General features: G+C 38.0%; 1 protein-coding gene across 1 annotated transcript in view; it reads right to left on the reverse strand.

Moving 5' to 3' along the window:
• PARVA (parvin alpha) overlaps positions 1-16,460 on the reverse strand; it is a 70,314-nt gene that overhangs the window by 21,605 nt on the left and 32,249 nt on the right. The window contains exons 2-6 of the mRNA XM_084519849.1: positions 6,456-6,545; positions 6,286-6,356; positions 5,549-5,651; positions 3,161-3,301; positions 1,071-1,186 (exon numbers count right to left, since the gene is read on the reverse strand). Of these exons, the coding sequence (XP_084375975.1) occupies positions 1,071-1,186; positions 3,161-3,301; positions 5,549-5,651; positions 6,286-6,356; positions 6,456-6,545 (521 nt within the window). The remainder of the gene's footprint in view (positions 1-1,070; positions 1,187-3,160; positions 3,302-5,548; positions 5,652-6,285; positions 6,357-6,455; positions 6,546-16,460) is intronic.

The following is a 16,460-nucleotide window of genomic DNA, read 5'->3' on the forward strand; positions in this document are numbered from 1 at the left end:
TTATGTTCCTCTAAAGTCTTAGACACATAACTGCAGATTTTCTGGGGTTGGGGTTATCTCTCATGCCTTGAAAACCACCAAGTAGAATATGACAGTCAGTAAACTGATTTTCAGATGTCACTGATACGTGTACCAGAAACTCCTTCAAATTTCTCCCCCAAATCCAAAACTCGTCTGCTGTGATTGCAGTAAGAAGTGGTTACTTTCTCAGATCTTGCCCACATTTTCAGTCACACAAAATTTGAGTAACAGCTCTTTTCACAAGATACTTACGGATAACATCAGTTAAAAATATAAATAATGACAGTTACAGGGTGAAACAGAAAAGCAAAATTAGTTGGAGAAAAAGAAAAGCAAATTAATTGGGAACAGGCCAAACAAGATAGAGAAAGCACAAATCCAACAAAGTAATATAATAAACAGAATAAATGAAGAGTTTGGATGGACATGGCTCTAATAAGGAGACTCACTGACAAAAAAATTTAGTTGTAGGGGTTTTTTTTGCATGCTTATGAGAAAGCTAACACTGTAATCAGAATAAATTAGCATACACAAGGCTAAAAAAAAATATCTAGTCACCTAATGTGAATCTGAATGTAATAAACAGTGACAATTCATCGTTCGGTGCCAAGAATGATTTGAACCTCTACACAAGTGAGAAGACCGTCAAAAATGGGAAAAATAGTAATTCAAGATATGTATTGGGTGATAAGAAAATGCATTCCAACAATAATAATGCTTCATATATTTTTCATGTCACAGTCTGGACACTTCACAATCAAAGTATGATATCCTGAACCACAGTTCAATTTGCCAAAGCATTTCTGCCTTTTTCTGGTTGTAGCATTGTCAGCAGAGAAGACGTATGTGTGTTTCTTGTCAGCCATGGAGAGAGACACATGCATGTCCAAGCAGAAACTCTAGTCTTTTTAAAAAAAAAAAAACAAAAAAACACAACAAAACAACAACAAAAACAACACCAACACCCAAAACAAACAAACAAAACAAACAAACAAAAAACCTCAGTCAATTTCTCAACGCTGCCAGAAGCTGTTTAATATCTCTCTTACCTGCACAACAACAACCTGAATGGACACGTGATCTGGGAGTCTGATTGGTGCTCGAAAATACTGTGATAATGCAACCAGAAGATGAAGTATTGCTACAAGACTTTTAGCATGAACAGCTGAAATAGATATTAAAAGTACAAGTTACAAACTGCAAGCAACTAGTGCACATATTTTTACTTTTTAGATTGTAGGGATTATACAACTCTCCTCTTGCCACCTGGAGCCAGGGGCACTTTTAAGCCACCTCTCCTTTATTTGTCTCCTCCTGTTCAACAGGCCATGTGATAGCTGCCCCGTCAGTAATATACATCAGCACCAAAGCACTAATTTTCACTGTATGTCTGGATACCATAGGCTTCATGGAAACCATCAGTTAAACCAAAAGCCAGATTTCATGTACGACAGCTTAAGTGATCTCTATGCATTTTCCTTGCCTTTCTTTTTATTCCATTTATTTCAATAAGGATTTATGGACTATCAGAAAGATATTTTTGTATTCATAGCATGCACTTATTCATTTTTAAGTGTCACAAAGTCTGCAGGATGATAAATGAGTCTGTTCTGGCAGAAGCCTTAAGCAATAACTTACTAAACTCAATGACTCAAACATTCCTTATGAAGTTGTTATAGTTCTTGTTATTGAAGCCTTTTCACAGCAGGTTTCATATGGGTAGTTAACACTAGCATGACTTACAAGATATCAAAAGCCGTACTGTAGGAAATTTTTAATCAAGTATCAAACTACTGGTATCAAAATGAATCCTAATTCTAATTCTTATTACGTTTTTTCTTTTTTTTTTTTTTTTTTTTATTTTGCACTCACAGCCTTCCACAGAGTAGTATTCCAAAACAATCTTTGATAGCTACAGTACAGTGAATTTTACATATGAACTAACCAATAACTACCTTACTTCAATGTACAGCATGATCAGATTCACTAACATATCCTTCCTTCCTCGTTATCGTCCACTGCAAGCCTCAACTACACAGTAGAGATTTCTCCACCTATCCATACATATAAAATGTGACATCACTGTCAAATTTTTCTGGGGTGCCACTGGTAGGAAAGGAGGTGCCTTAGCAGAATGCTAAAAAGATGTCTGTCTGCCTAGCATCAATGTGTGCTCCAGCTGGCTCCAGCTGCTGCAGCCTATCCTTACTTTAGCTTTAAAAAACATGCAAAACATTAAAAGAAAACTAGAAGTTAAATTATCAGGCTGCTCCAAACACCCTGCATCCAGCTGTGTAACAGAAAATACAAAAAATGAAGGGGGGGAGGGGAGGAGGTTGGAGAGAGAAGGATGCAGGAAACTCAGTGGGACCACACAGAAGCAAATGTCAGTGATGCCCAACATTCATTCTCCCTCCCTGAAACTACTTTTATCCCTATCGTAGATTTCTTGTGGACAGAACATAAGACACAAAACAGCTCAGCTAAGGACAGGTATAGGGACTGCTATATACTATTCCAGGTATTCACCAGGGCGAAATGATTCCAGATACCAAACTTAAAACAGATCAAGAGGCCTAATTTTCTATAACTGTTGATAACCTGCTTTCTGCAACACATATCCATTAAAATGCCTTGTGTTGGTCATTTCTATGTAGATATTATGATGTTCATTTCTAATAAAATAGAACAGGAAGGGGACAGTCCTAAACTTGATGGGGGTTTTGTAACCAAAATCAGTGGCTCGGATTTAGTCTTAAACAATCAGAAATATTAATAATATCTATGTTGTACATCTTAAACAAATGCAGAGTCTGTAAATCTAACTTTCCTTCAGCTTAGTTACTACATTTACATATGTTCTTACCCCTTTCAGGAAACCAATTTATTAACAGAAAAATTAAGCTGTTATGCATATGGACTTAGAAGTTTATTTAAATTGGAGATTAAGCAGCAGGAAAAAGGGCAGAGTGTACTGTATGTGTTCACCCTTTTCTTTACCTCCTACTGAAGAGCAGCTCCTACCATAAATACTAGGTTTCAGCTCTCCCATAGCATTGGATATTTACATATTCCAGATTGCAACCACAAACTCTCAGCTACCAACTAACAGGGACAGCATACAAAACAAGCAACTTACAATCAACGTTCCACTTAATGCTTCTTGGCGGGAGTTTAAGGGTTTCATTGATCTTCTCAAGCACTGTCTGTAGCTTCTGTTTTTGAGCAATTTCAGATTGAGTAACTTCAGCAACATTCAACTTCTCACTTTCAAGTTTCTCTGAAGTGATAATAGAAGTAAAAACAGCTAGTTCATGGGGGACATCCATGAGGAACACAAAAACATTGCATGCAGCCAGATGTACACTCAAGAGTTATCAGACTTCCTAGTTTTAAAATTAGCTGCTTTTGCTTCCAAAACCACTTTCCTGAGCTCTTCTGAACTTCTAAAGACACAGTCCTTTATTTCCCCATTGCCAAGGGGAAGGCCAAATACTAATTAAGTCCACAGTACAGGCTAATAGAAGTTTTTTGCAAATCCCTTTACGGAACATCAGACTGAGAGGTAAGACCCATTGCTTTTATTAATACTGGAAAAAGAGTATTCTATGTGTAATTGACTTGCACAGAAGACAATCAAACCTAGGAGAGACAGATACCAACTTTAAGAAGATCTGTGTCATCAGTCCAAGCCTCATTGGATTTTCGAGATGTAAAAAATTTACCTGGCTCACTTGTGATAGAATTGAACTGGCACCATATTCACACAGGTGAAAGAAGCAACCAAGAAATCTGAAGAAATATTTCTGGAGGAACAAAAGCAACTAAAACCTTGGGCAATTGATTTCTATGTAATCATAGCCCTTTTCTGCACTCAAAATTTGCAGTAGGTTTTAAATTATTTTACAGATTTTTTGTTAATAATTAGTAGAGATTGCTAGGCTTATATAAGCTCAGCCTAGATTGCTTTAACCAGATTTCAGAAAAATTTATAAATGTCTGGCATGAACTGTATCTACACAGTAGCATGTAATGGTTTAGATAGATCAATTGAGAAGTAGTATCTTTTTTAAACTACAGAAAATGCGAGCATGAAAAAGGTTTCAGTTAACTGAAGACAGATTCAGATGTGCAACAAGAAAACCTGTAACCTATTTGCACATGAAAAGGGAAGGATGTGATGTTTGCAATGACTCAGGAGGACACACCCTGCTCCATGGATTTAATGGAAGTATAAGAAGAGAAACAAGCTCCATTATAAAGAGTATAAAAGACATTGCCGCTGTTCTGTAAAACTGTCAGGTAACTCATAACCATTAATTAGGAAATAATGAAAATTTGGTGGTAAAAGTTTCCTCACAACAACACAGAGACAAAATGCTTGGTCACCTATCAATTTTCTTCTAGAAAATAATATTTTATCAGGTTTGGTAAAAGTTGACCTTGCTCTCACTGAAGTCAATTGAATACCTTCCCAAAGACAAAGACTCTGGGCTATCAGCCTATGTATCTTGCCTAAAAAGCTGTTATTACTACGGATTTCTTGTGTCTCCACAGGAATCAGTCTGTGCAGTCTCACAAAACCAAAGCCTTACATATCATAGACCCAATCCATAAGAAATTAAGGATAATTGAAAAGATTCCACTGAAATCAGTAAGTGCTGGATCAGTATATACACATTTAGAGTCAGGCTGTATCAGCTACGCATTTGGGGGGGGGGGGGGGTGGAGGTGTTAGGTGAAGCCACTGAAGGTCTGCCTATGAGAATCAAATTGCTTCATTCTACCACCTTATATCCAATAGCTTAACCATTCATAAAAGGGGATAGTCTACGTAGTCTTTATTAGAAGTGCTCACGTGATGTTTCAAGATTCATTTAAGATACTGAAAAGAAATTTACTAGAGACTTTACGAGCTGTTATAACTAAGAAAGTGGCTTCCAAGCCAACAGTTAAAAAAGCACATGCCAGCTCTGCATTAGTAGTTTCTTTTCTCTGTTGCTCAACTGAAGTTCAGTCTGCAGTCCGTTGGGTATCATTACCTCAGTAATATTAAGAGACAGACATCAAATCAGAAAGCAATTCCAACTTTCCAGAGGAACTCCAAGATGTGAATAAACTACAGTATGGAACCAGTACATATTAAAAACATCCACCATTGTACTGTTGTACTGAAAATACCCTTGCTTTTAAGCTTACTTTCCACTTGTAACATGGCTAAGTTTTGTACAGCACATATGCAGATAATAAAATCAGAGTGAATGTTGTTGCCAAGACAAGAACTCCAGCACTCTCTAGCACCCCAGGTAGGCTTTATGCTGTTCTCATCAACTACAGCACCACACATTGCATTGTGGCTATGAGGACTGTGCATACAGCCTATTGCTCTAGGGTCTCATAATACAATGCTATTTTTATATCACTTAGTGGCATAACTGTAAGATGATACCAAGGCTCCTAAGTAGGAACAAGTGAACCACTTATTGACAAAGTATCCCGACACCATGCATATATATTTTTTTCTTACCAAATAATTTCTGCAATACTTGTCCATCATACAGGTCTTCAGCCAAGTCTTTCACAATAATCCTCTCTCCTACCAACACATCATTAATCCAGTCAATTAATACCTATACAGGAAACATAAATTTGGCAGAATTATACACTATTCATTTGCAATTTAAAACACATGTCATTTTGTACAATGGTGAAAATATTTAGCAGAATGACCAAAGCTGCAATGCCTCAAAATACAATCAGTCTGAAATGCCATCAGAAGAAAATAAGGAGGACTCAGGAAGGACTTGTCCTGAGGTGGCTACATCTATGTACCACACGGTCTAGACAAATTTAAGATTGAAGCATTGCTTTCTGAGGTGAAATCTGTCATTTGATTTCAGTAGTATTTTAACATTTTATTGTGTAGCTAAAGGTTTTGAAGCTGATTCTAATGAAGCTTCCTCCTGTAAGTTGTAACCCCAAGAATTACAAAGACAATGAGGGAGGTCGATGTGATTTTACACTGCAGGGTGGAATAAGAGTAAGAATCAGAACTCAGGATTTTAATTCAAATCATTAGGTTTTTTGTGCCATGTTTAGAGAAAGAGACCCCCAAAACTTACCTGCATTCACTGGGATATATGCACCACGTGGTTTCATTTAATTAATATCTAAACAAAGCTCTGAAGCACTTAAATGAAAGAGGCAGGGACAGCATTAAAAATAGTTTCGCTTTCAATAAAGTGTTTATGTGCTTTTCATTACCTTCATTAGTTCTTGTAATTTTGGGTCATTTCTTGAATTTGGATCAACCATTGTTCGGACTTCATTTTCCTCTGGAAGGTTTAAAAGGAAGATATTAGAAGCTATTACAGGCATGACACTTTATTTTACATCAAGCTTTTATGTTGAGATGTAAAATTGTTGTGAATTACCTAGCATAGTGTCCTCAGGGTCTAGTTCGAATGGAATCGGACTGAGAGGTAAGTTAATGGCATTTATTCCTTCTTCCTGTAATTCAGATACTAGAAAATAAAAAAGAAGAGCTTGGTCAAATTTCAATTCGATTTTACTTTTCTATTTCACTCTCACTAAAAGTAGTATTAATTGTATTAATTTCTTTATGAGAACACGAGTCTATTAGATAAGCCACTGGGTGTAATTACAGCAATAAAATACAACTAACAAAAATGGGAGGCCCAGACAACAAAACTTCTCTTGTTCAAGCAGCATGGATAATGGTACTGGAATCAACATAATTTCCTCAAAGCTTTTTAAGGCCCATTGTCCTCAAATTTTAAATGGCTCACTCACATTTTAATGACCCTGACATTTTAACACTAACGAATCATTTTAGCTGAGGGAAATGATTATTGCTCTCAGCTATGTCACCCTTGCTCTGAAGGTGCTTCAAGTTTAGATACTTAAGAAGAGCCAGGTCTGGCTATATATCCACATGTGAGCTGCCAGGCTGAGTAACTATTTAGGACTGAAGGTGCAGTCGCAGTTCGCTGTTTTAGGAACACAACTCCCTCCATTGCTCAGGTCAGAGACTAGAGCAGACTTGTGTCCGCAGGCTTTCTTTTGCAGAAACCACAGCAGCAGGACACAGGGGGAAGATGATGAACCCTCAACAGTACTGCCTTAGCGTCGAGTCCAGACACAGGCTGGGAAAGAAGCTGGACATGGGAACGAGGAGGTAAACCAAAATCCCACAGTTTGGACACCCCCCACAACTGCCAGGAAATATGGACAAGTTCTTACACAGCCAAACTCCCCTAATGCTGCAAAAATCAATGCCTTCATGATGAATGCTCTGAAGACAAAGGAACAGAGAGATCCAGAGAAGAAGTAATCCTGCCATTAGTTCTTTACTGTAATCCGTTTTGGACCTGGTACAGTTCAGAGCAACTTCACTCATGCCTCTGGGTAACCCAATCTTTAATGGGTTTCAAAAAACCTACTCCTTTGCTACCCAAAATGTCTCTAGAACAGAAGATAATAAAATCAAACAAGTCAATACTTGTTTTCTTCCATAGCTGTCAATCCTACAGCTATGGAAGGATGCATAGCACCATGCATGGAGGGTGCCCACTTTGGTGATCAGTCAAGTTTGCATCTACTTTGTAACCAAGGAGTCAGTGCAAATTTGACTTACAGAACCAGGAGAGAGGTTCACTGTCTTCTGAATGACACATAACTCAAGTTGCTTTGACCACTCATTTTGCAGTATACAGGTCTCTTCAATAGAACTGGTTGCTAGTATAGCTGATTCAGTCTGAATTTGAACTTCCTACACGTGTCCTAAAGATTCAAGTGACTGTACAACAGCCTCTTGACATGAACTGAAATTCATTGTTAATGTGCAGATGCAGATTCACTATCTAACATTTCAGTTTTGAAAATGACACACACGCACACACCGGTTTGGAGAAAACAGAAAAGTAGAAAATAACAGTAGAGATCCGATGTTTTGTTCCTAGCCCTAAGACTGCCTAATAAGTAAGCTTTTGGAAAATTGATTTACCTCTCTGCCTTACATCTTGTGTGCAAGAAGTATAGATAAATTTCACATGAACATTGCAATAATTAGTTAGGTGGTGTGATAACAGTACTTAAAACTTTCCCAATATTTCCTACACTTTGTGAAATGTTTTGTGCTCTGCCAGATGAAAGCCCTATGTGCATTTCAGGAGTCTCTGTAGCTGTATTCAAGCATCTGTGTAAGATTCATAGCAGTAATGGCTGTTAGAATGCTTATTACTTTTAATAATATGAAAATAACAGAAAAATCCACTATCTTCAAAACTAAAACAGTTGCTTCACACACTCACCCTGCTTGTGCATTTCTAAAATGCAAATACTGAGCAGCTCTAAGGACTAATAAAACAATGTTGACAATAATCGTTCCCTAGATCGTTATATATCCTCTAAAACTGAAGGCTGAGAGCAATGGACCAAATTAATCCCTCGTGTAACTCCATAGAGTTCCAAAGAGTTATATCATGGTTGAATTTAGTCTAACATGTACAATCTCAGAACTGTTTACACTTAATGGCATTTTTTTTTAAGTACTAGCACTCCTTGGAGAAAATCATGATTGGTTTTATTAACTACTTTGATTTTTTTTTTCATTTTGGTTCAAAATCATTAGGTACATATGAGCATCAGTAGATAGAAAACCTCCAGGGGGAGGTCTTTCTGTTCTGAAATGTTTAGTTCATGAAGGACGTCTGCACAAAGGTTCCCTAGGCAGAAAGCTTTTTTTTACATTGATCCCCAGAGGAAGCATAGTAAATAAAAGCCTCTCAAGCCAGCTGGCTCCACAGAGTTCTCCTATCCCAAATGGCTGGATGCTCTCCTTGGGCAAGAGCCTGGAGGAAGGAGACAACACATTTTCCTGGTGCAGGACCGTGGATGAAGCTTGTAGCTCCTCTCTCAAGGAGAAGAACCACTGGCACTTCTCCAAGGAGACTGAGCAGACCTTTCAGGGCTGAATGTTTTGTAAGGCATTCTTTACAATGTGGTCACCCATGGAAAGCCCCTATTTTTGTCCTCCAACGTGTACAACTACTACATTCTACTTCTAGTAACGTGACCATCATATTATCAGAGTTTCTGATAAAAAACTAAAAACCCCACGTCTTTGCATGAAAAGGGAATATAAAATACAAGTAAAATTGTCATAAATACATAGGGGACCCTAATACATTGATCTGTTCTAGAATGCATTGCAAGTGCTGCACATATGGTACATACGTGTACTGCTTTGCAGTACACAGGGATGCACAATTGGTGGATTTGTTCCCCTGAAATGCTCACCCTGATTGCAAATGTTTCTCGTGCCTGCCTGTGCTATATGCAGAACCTACCCAACCCAGTGGCAGATGATGAAAGATCCCAGGTAGATTGTTTACCAAACAGGACAGTGATACTCCCAGCTCTTCTCAGACACTGCCTTCTGCAGTGCACAACACATGCCTGAAGCTACCATTAGTCCTGCAAGAAAGACCCCTCCTGCCCTCCGACCCTCTGCAAGCAGAAAACATGATGGAGAAACTCCAACCCCAAGAGCATCTTTTTCATTTCTTTCCCAATACTGAAAACACTTACCACAGATTAAGAGCGCTACTAAAAGAAGCAGGTAAGAACACGTGTATTATATTAAGTTGTACATAATGGAAGAGAAAAAATATTATGTAATGCAACCTTGCTTTCTAAGAATTTCCATCAAAAAATTTCCATGACAAACCACTATTATACACTTAGGTGTTTATAGAGGAACCACAAAAATGCAACTAAGGTTAAAAGTTTGCATAACACAGTTTCAGCAGAAGAATCACATTTTCAACTGTTTTTCATTAATTTAATTATTTTTCATCAAAATCACTGAATTTACTATTTTAATTATCTCATTTTTTGAAATACTTTGAAGAGTGACTTAGAGCATCAGCAAAACTTCCTCTCTGAGTCTTACAGCATAAAGACTCAGACCCAGAAGGGAGAAGGGGACACAGCTACAGTGGTTCATCTCGACCACACCAGTCACCAGGAGCCAAACCAGCACAGGGGGACGTGCGTGGGGCAGCTCTTCTGGAGGAGAGCATCTACAGGGCTGTCCACTTGCCATCAGGTCTGCTTGGCCACCACATGACCCCAGCAATCAGGGGTGAGAGTGCTCTTCTGTTCTCACTGGCCCTGCAGCCCACATGCAGCCCAGTGCATCAGCTACCTTGGGACCAGTTGTGCTACTCAGACTGGCATGATTAGGGGCTTTATATTTGTGGACCTGAGAGCAAAATCCACTTTTTTTTTCTTTTTTTTCTTTTTTTTTTAAATGACAATGCTCAGTGGTTGCACTTTTAAAGCAAGACCCTTAAAAGCAAGGGATTACTCAAGGCTCAGACAAATCTCTGCAGACTGGCAATGGTGAAGGTCCGAGTTTTAACTCTGGATAAGGAATGGACACTTTTCTTCTAAGCCTTCTGATTAACTTCCACGTGCCAAATCTGTTATGATGTAATCAAGCACGACTCCACTGCTATCAGCTGTCAACAGACTTCCTCATGTCAAGTCAGCACCAAATTTGGCCCCAGAGCTGGGGAGCCCACAAGCTTGTATCAACAGCAACTATGGCAACTATTTTAAGCTGGATAGAGTTCTTACTGTTTTAGATGCTCTAGGATTACAAGGTCATAAACCTATGCTATCAAATCCACACAGTTGCTCTGAGCCAGACTTTGCCTTTTGATGCATGCATCCAACTGCCATTGAGACCCTTGGAAGCTGAGCACATCTGAAAGTGGAGTACTGCCCATACGGTTTAAATTGGCTTAATTCCTCTAGTACATGCAGCCTGTTGATCCACATTGTATTTATTAGACGGTTTCATTTGGGTTTTTTACTTGTTTATTTTGTGTGCTGAAGGCTTTTTGCTGCCCTGTTTAGTATTCAGGGCTTAATGTTATTCTGATTTGAATAAAAAACATCTTATTATTTAACTGAGCGCAGAAATGCCACATCACCCAACGCACTCTGTGGTTTACATGTATTTTAGCATATCTGCCCAAAGAATCATAAAATAAATACAGCAAGATGCAGTGTTAAATGGCTGAAGCACTCGGAGGAGAGACCATGTCTTTCTCGTTAATTGATTCCATACTTGTAAAACTAAAATTACTCAAGTTCTGCAACACTAACAGATTCTGAAAGTTTGTGATTACCTAGAATTGAACACTAATGTTGAAGGAGCCCAGTGCCATAAGACTTCTAACCTCAATCTTTAAAAATAACAAAAAAAGAGATTTAAATATATGCACCACATAACTAATTAATATATGCATATACACCACATAACTAATTAATCCCCACTTCTGCAGATCTTTAACTGCCTTATTTTTTTTTGATATAAAGGTTTTCCATTCAAGATCTTGTCTGCCATTTTTAGGATTGTAAATAGTTTTTTGGTTTGTTTTTTTTTGGGGCAGGGGGGAGCTGAGGTTTGTTGGTATTCGCATTACTCCAGGAATATAAGTTTCATATAAAAAGTCAAAGCACAAACTATCTGATATCATAAACTACTATGGCAGACTAACTTTAAGTGCAGTGTCTCTATCTTAAGCTACTTTTTCCTGGAACAAGCACAACTTGGAAGGCCAGCTACAGACATCACATTGCCAGAGTAACACCAGATATTTGTATATATACCCACATTCAAACATGCATGCACATGCTACATACATTTATGTGTCCAGAAATAACAGCCAGTTTAGAAACATGCTGATTTCCAATAGGAAGTATCTTTACTGCTCTCGTTCAGAGGGATCTGCTCAATTATAGTTGAGCGAAATTTAGATGAATTGGTTTTGGTTTCATATTCTCTTCACTGGGTACAAGTTTCTGATAAATGTTCATGACCTTGATGCCCTGCTTTTGTAACCACTTGTGCAGAAGAGCAGATTTTCTACTGACTTGAGAGTCTGCAACACACACCTGTGTAAAAAAGTTTATGTGCACAAATTTCTGTGGATTTACCCTTTTTACACTAACTCACTGGCTCAGTGTGATTCCTATTCCCCCTCAACATACTCCAGTTTTATACCCCGATATAATTCCAACAGAGTAATTCTGACTCTGTACAGGCAAATATGAGAAGAGATCCAAATTACCTAAGATGGTCAGAGAGAGAAAAAAAGACAGTGACAACATTTTCAAAAAGTCCAAGTTTAAGCTTTTACAGAATGATACTGTTTTTTTCAAGCAAACTTATGCAATTGCTTTCTGGGCCATCTGAAATGATATTTTCTAATGTTTCTGTGTGTGCATCTTATAAATCCACAAAGGGAAAAGAAAATATTAATCTAAAATGGTACTGCCTAATTTTCTTGAATACATAATTCATCCAATATGGATTTTGGCAGCTCAGCTTTAACTCTGAAACAAAAGAAATCCACACAAAAGACAATAAATCTGCATAACACATGGTACTAAAATGATCCAATGGATTTATAGATGTTTACAAGTTTGCAGAGTGTGACACAACGTCCACCAGAAATTCAATATTCACAGCACAAAACATCATAAACATATGTCTGCAACTACAAAGGAACCTTTTTATGTGGGGATCATTGTTAAAATTGTCTTCAGAACATAAACCTTAAGTTGTAAATGCTACTCCCCATTTATTCTCCAAGACATAACAAATGAGGAAAGAAAAGCAGAGATATGTTTGTAATTGAAAATGTTTCTCAGGAAATGATCTGTACAGGAACATCATTCTCATTCCATTAACTGCTGATTCCAAGCCAACCATTTGTAAAAGTAAATAAATATGCAAACTGGCTGACAACAATGTGCCTGCCTTTAATGTTACTGCATTAGTACCCCAACTCCACAAAAGAATCTATTTTCTTTTCTCATTTCTCCATTAAACCAAACACAGCATATACACAAAAAGAATGGGATAAATGCTCTTCACAAAAAAAGAATGGGAAAAATGATCCAATTTAATTTTCATTTGTGCAACACAAATTAAATGCTTATTGCCCTGAACTTCCTTGAAAGTCCAAATCAGCTCCAAAGTACTTCAGTGCCTACTTTGCTTCACCTTCCTTTTAACCAATTATCAGGAAAAGCATCCTCCATAGACTGACAGATCTCTGGCCTGAGTAGGTAAAAAACAACAGAATAGGGAGTTAACCCAATCCTTTTAAAGAGTGCATGTGATTTTCTGTGCTTCGTCTCAAGTAGCTTCCTTAAGCCTTACATGCTTTCATATTTCATTTAGGATGAAAGAATTTTCCTGCAGTTTCTAACAAGTGGTGTGGTGTCAAGCTAAAGCAGATGCCAGTCATTCCATTCATTCCTTCAACACATCCTCACAAAACATATTTTAAAATACATAAGCAGCATCTGCAGATGTTTTGTAGCAACTCTCACCCTATAGAAGTTTTTTTAAATACAACTGAAAAAAAAAACACAAGACTGCACTGTGAACAAAGGCAGACAGGAGTTCAAATGACTCTGCTTTTCCCCCACTGAAGAATACATGTAAGCCATGCCTATGAGAAATGCTATGACAGTTCCAAGCTCTTAGCAGTACATGCTGTGCTAGATCTGATCTCTACCTGAGAACTCCTAAAACAGTCTCAGATACATTTGTAGGGACCTTGATTCCTGCAAGTTGTTACCTGGTCTGCACCCTGTAACCCTAAATACATTTTTTTTTTTAAATTGAAACAAGTCCTTTGACACCTATGACTTCCAATTTATTGAGATACTACACATCGCAAAACTATACATGGTGGTTGGGGTTATATAGAGACAGAAGGGAGCATGTTTGTACCCTCCACACTAACTCTAGTCATTGATCTATCTGGAGTTATAATAAATCTGCAGCTAGCAACATCCAGAAAAGAGTCAGAGTCCCCTTAACCAAGGGGACGGGATTGTTCATCCTGTAAATTCACCAGCTTGCTGCAACAGTTTTTTCAAACTATGGTGGAGCAGAGAAGCTGATTTTATAGGACTGACTGTTGCCTCATGTTCTCTCAATCATCAACCAGCTAATAGCAGCTCTTCCAACATCAACAAGAGGCGCTCATGCAGAAAAGACACAACCAAAGATCTGTTCCAAGAAGTCTTTCCCAGCTCGACAAGTTCTAGCTATTCCTAAGAGAAAACCCAAAAATAGTCCTTCGGAATGTAAGGGCACACTAGTAGCACGCTGAGGATTTCCTGAATTTCTTCTCTTTTCTTTTTGTGTGTGTAAGCCTCGTTTTTGAGAGAGAAAAACCTATCAGACCCATTGCATCTCACTAACCTAGATGACTCCTTTTTCTTGGAAGAATTAAAAAAAAAAAGACTACATTCACTGAAAAGTTGAAGTTCCTTTCCAAGGACTTTTATAAAAGTTCCAAGGACTTTTATATTCATAAAAAAATGGACTGGATTTGGTGGAGTGCAGAAAAATGAAACCTTAAAATGAAAACTTAAAATGACAGAATTATATCTGATAGCATATACTGAAGAGTGTAGTGTCTCTTGGGGTTCTCGCGACCAGTGTGAAGGTTGGTGTGTATTGACAGCAGAAAAACTTTAGTCGTAGGCTGCTACAGAAAAGACTACAGAAAAGGTAAAGTTGTTTCTGCATCCTTATTTCATTTCAGTGTACATCATCAAGATTGGATCCTTCAGGTGATCCCTTTGACATGCAGAAGCTCTGACATCTGACAATCCTTGAGAAGACGGAAGTCCTTTGATGACCTTGGTCAGCTTGCCGAGCATTTCACCTGACTGCAATTTAAGAAAATACCACAACCAACACTGGTGTGATCAATAGCATAGTTCATAGTTGTGGCATTCTCCTAAAATGTAGATACACAAAAGTGTGAGATAATCATGCAAGACAAGATTTTGGTAGCACAAACTGGAAATTACATTACATGGCTTAGGAAAGCACAGGTAGGTAGTTCTCCATTTGCATAGGAAATCAACCAACTCCCACAGCCTAGGTTCAAGACCCATACTCTGAATTAATCAGCTGAATATCCCACCAACAGAAGAAAATAGCCTTATTCCTACTGTACAGCGTGGAAAGCAATGCACTTCTAGATTAAGGGATACACGTCTCCTTTCTAAAGGCACAAATTGCACTTGTAAAATGGAAGCTAGGCACTTCAAAATACAGCCTTAAAAACCCGTTTATAATGTTACAGGAGGCCTGAAGCAGAATGGACACTAATACCCTCTCTCTTGAGATTTCTCTCTACTACTCTTGATTCCCAAAGCCATGCTGTAGCAATGAAGTCACCCTTCCTTTCATAAAACCAGTGGTAATGATTTTCACCCAGCCTTGCCCTTGCCCTTCAAGGGCACTGCCTAGTACCCTCCTGTGCATTCCTGATGCTGCTCATTTCCTTATAAAACTCAAACAGCTGCTCCAACTTCCAAAAGCTCTGCCTTTAAAAACAAACAAACAAACAAAAACCTTACTGACCTACTCATCTAATTATGGTGTTCACATGTTTCTTATCACAAAAGGAGATGCAAGAGATGTAAGCACCAGCACTGCAAAGGTAAACACACAGCTCTGAACTGCACATGCATTGAAATCATCTACTTGCTACCACCTGTCAAGCCTGGCAGACAAGAGAAACACATCTATATAGTGCTCCTACCTATGAAATGTATTGCATGGATCCTTGGCATAACCAGGTTATCGATTTCAACATGCAAAACGTTCATACCAGTAGTAGCTCTGGCACAGCATTTCCCACTTCGCATGTGAACACCCCAAAAAATGCAATTCAGGTACCCAAATAACCTTCTATGGGTTTTCCTTTATAGCACCAACACATTTCCCATAAATACCATGCAGCCTTCAGTTGTTGATGTAATAAATGATCTTATGTTACTATTCCCAATAAAAAGTGTTTATTATTACAAAATTTTCATTTTATTAAGCATGAGTATTAAACTCACCTAGTGCATGGCACAGCCCACTTGAAAATTCCTATCTCAAACATGCTTTCGACTACAAATGACAATTTTCCCTGGGTGGAAATTCAGCTGATAAAAATCGCTATTTTCACACTGAATCCAGTAATACTTAAGGACTGAATTTGTACCAAACTGAATAGAAAGGCATATTCACATGAAATACCACTAGGCTGAAAGAGTTAATTAAATTACTCTCATATTGCAGAAATATTTTCAGAGAATAGGATTCAAAATGAACAAAATACTATTTTCTTCCTATACTACCCAGGAAAAGTGAAGTCTGACAAGAGCAAGAAGACGATAAACTCACAGTCTTCTATTCAAAATATTATAAAACATAAACAACTATCATTAGCAAAAATACAAAGTCAGAAGTAATTCTCCCTAGGTATCACGGAAACAAAGAAAAAATAGTTCACTGAGTCAGATCTAGTCTCCTA

This window comes from Aythya ferina, assembly GCF_964211825.1.
Source record: "Aythya ferina genome assembly, chromosome: 5".
NCBI classification, from domain to species: Eukaryota; Metazoa; Chordata; class Aves; order Anseriformes; family Anatidae; genus Aythya; species Aythya ferina.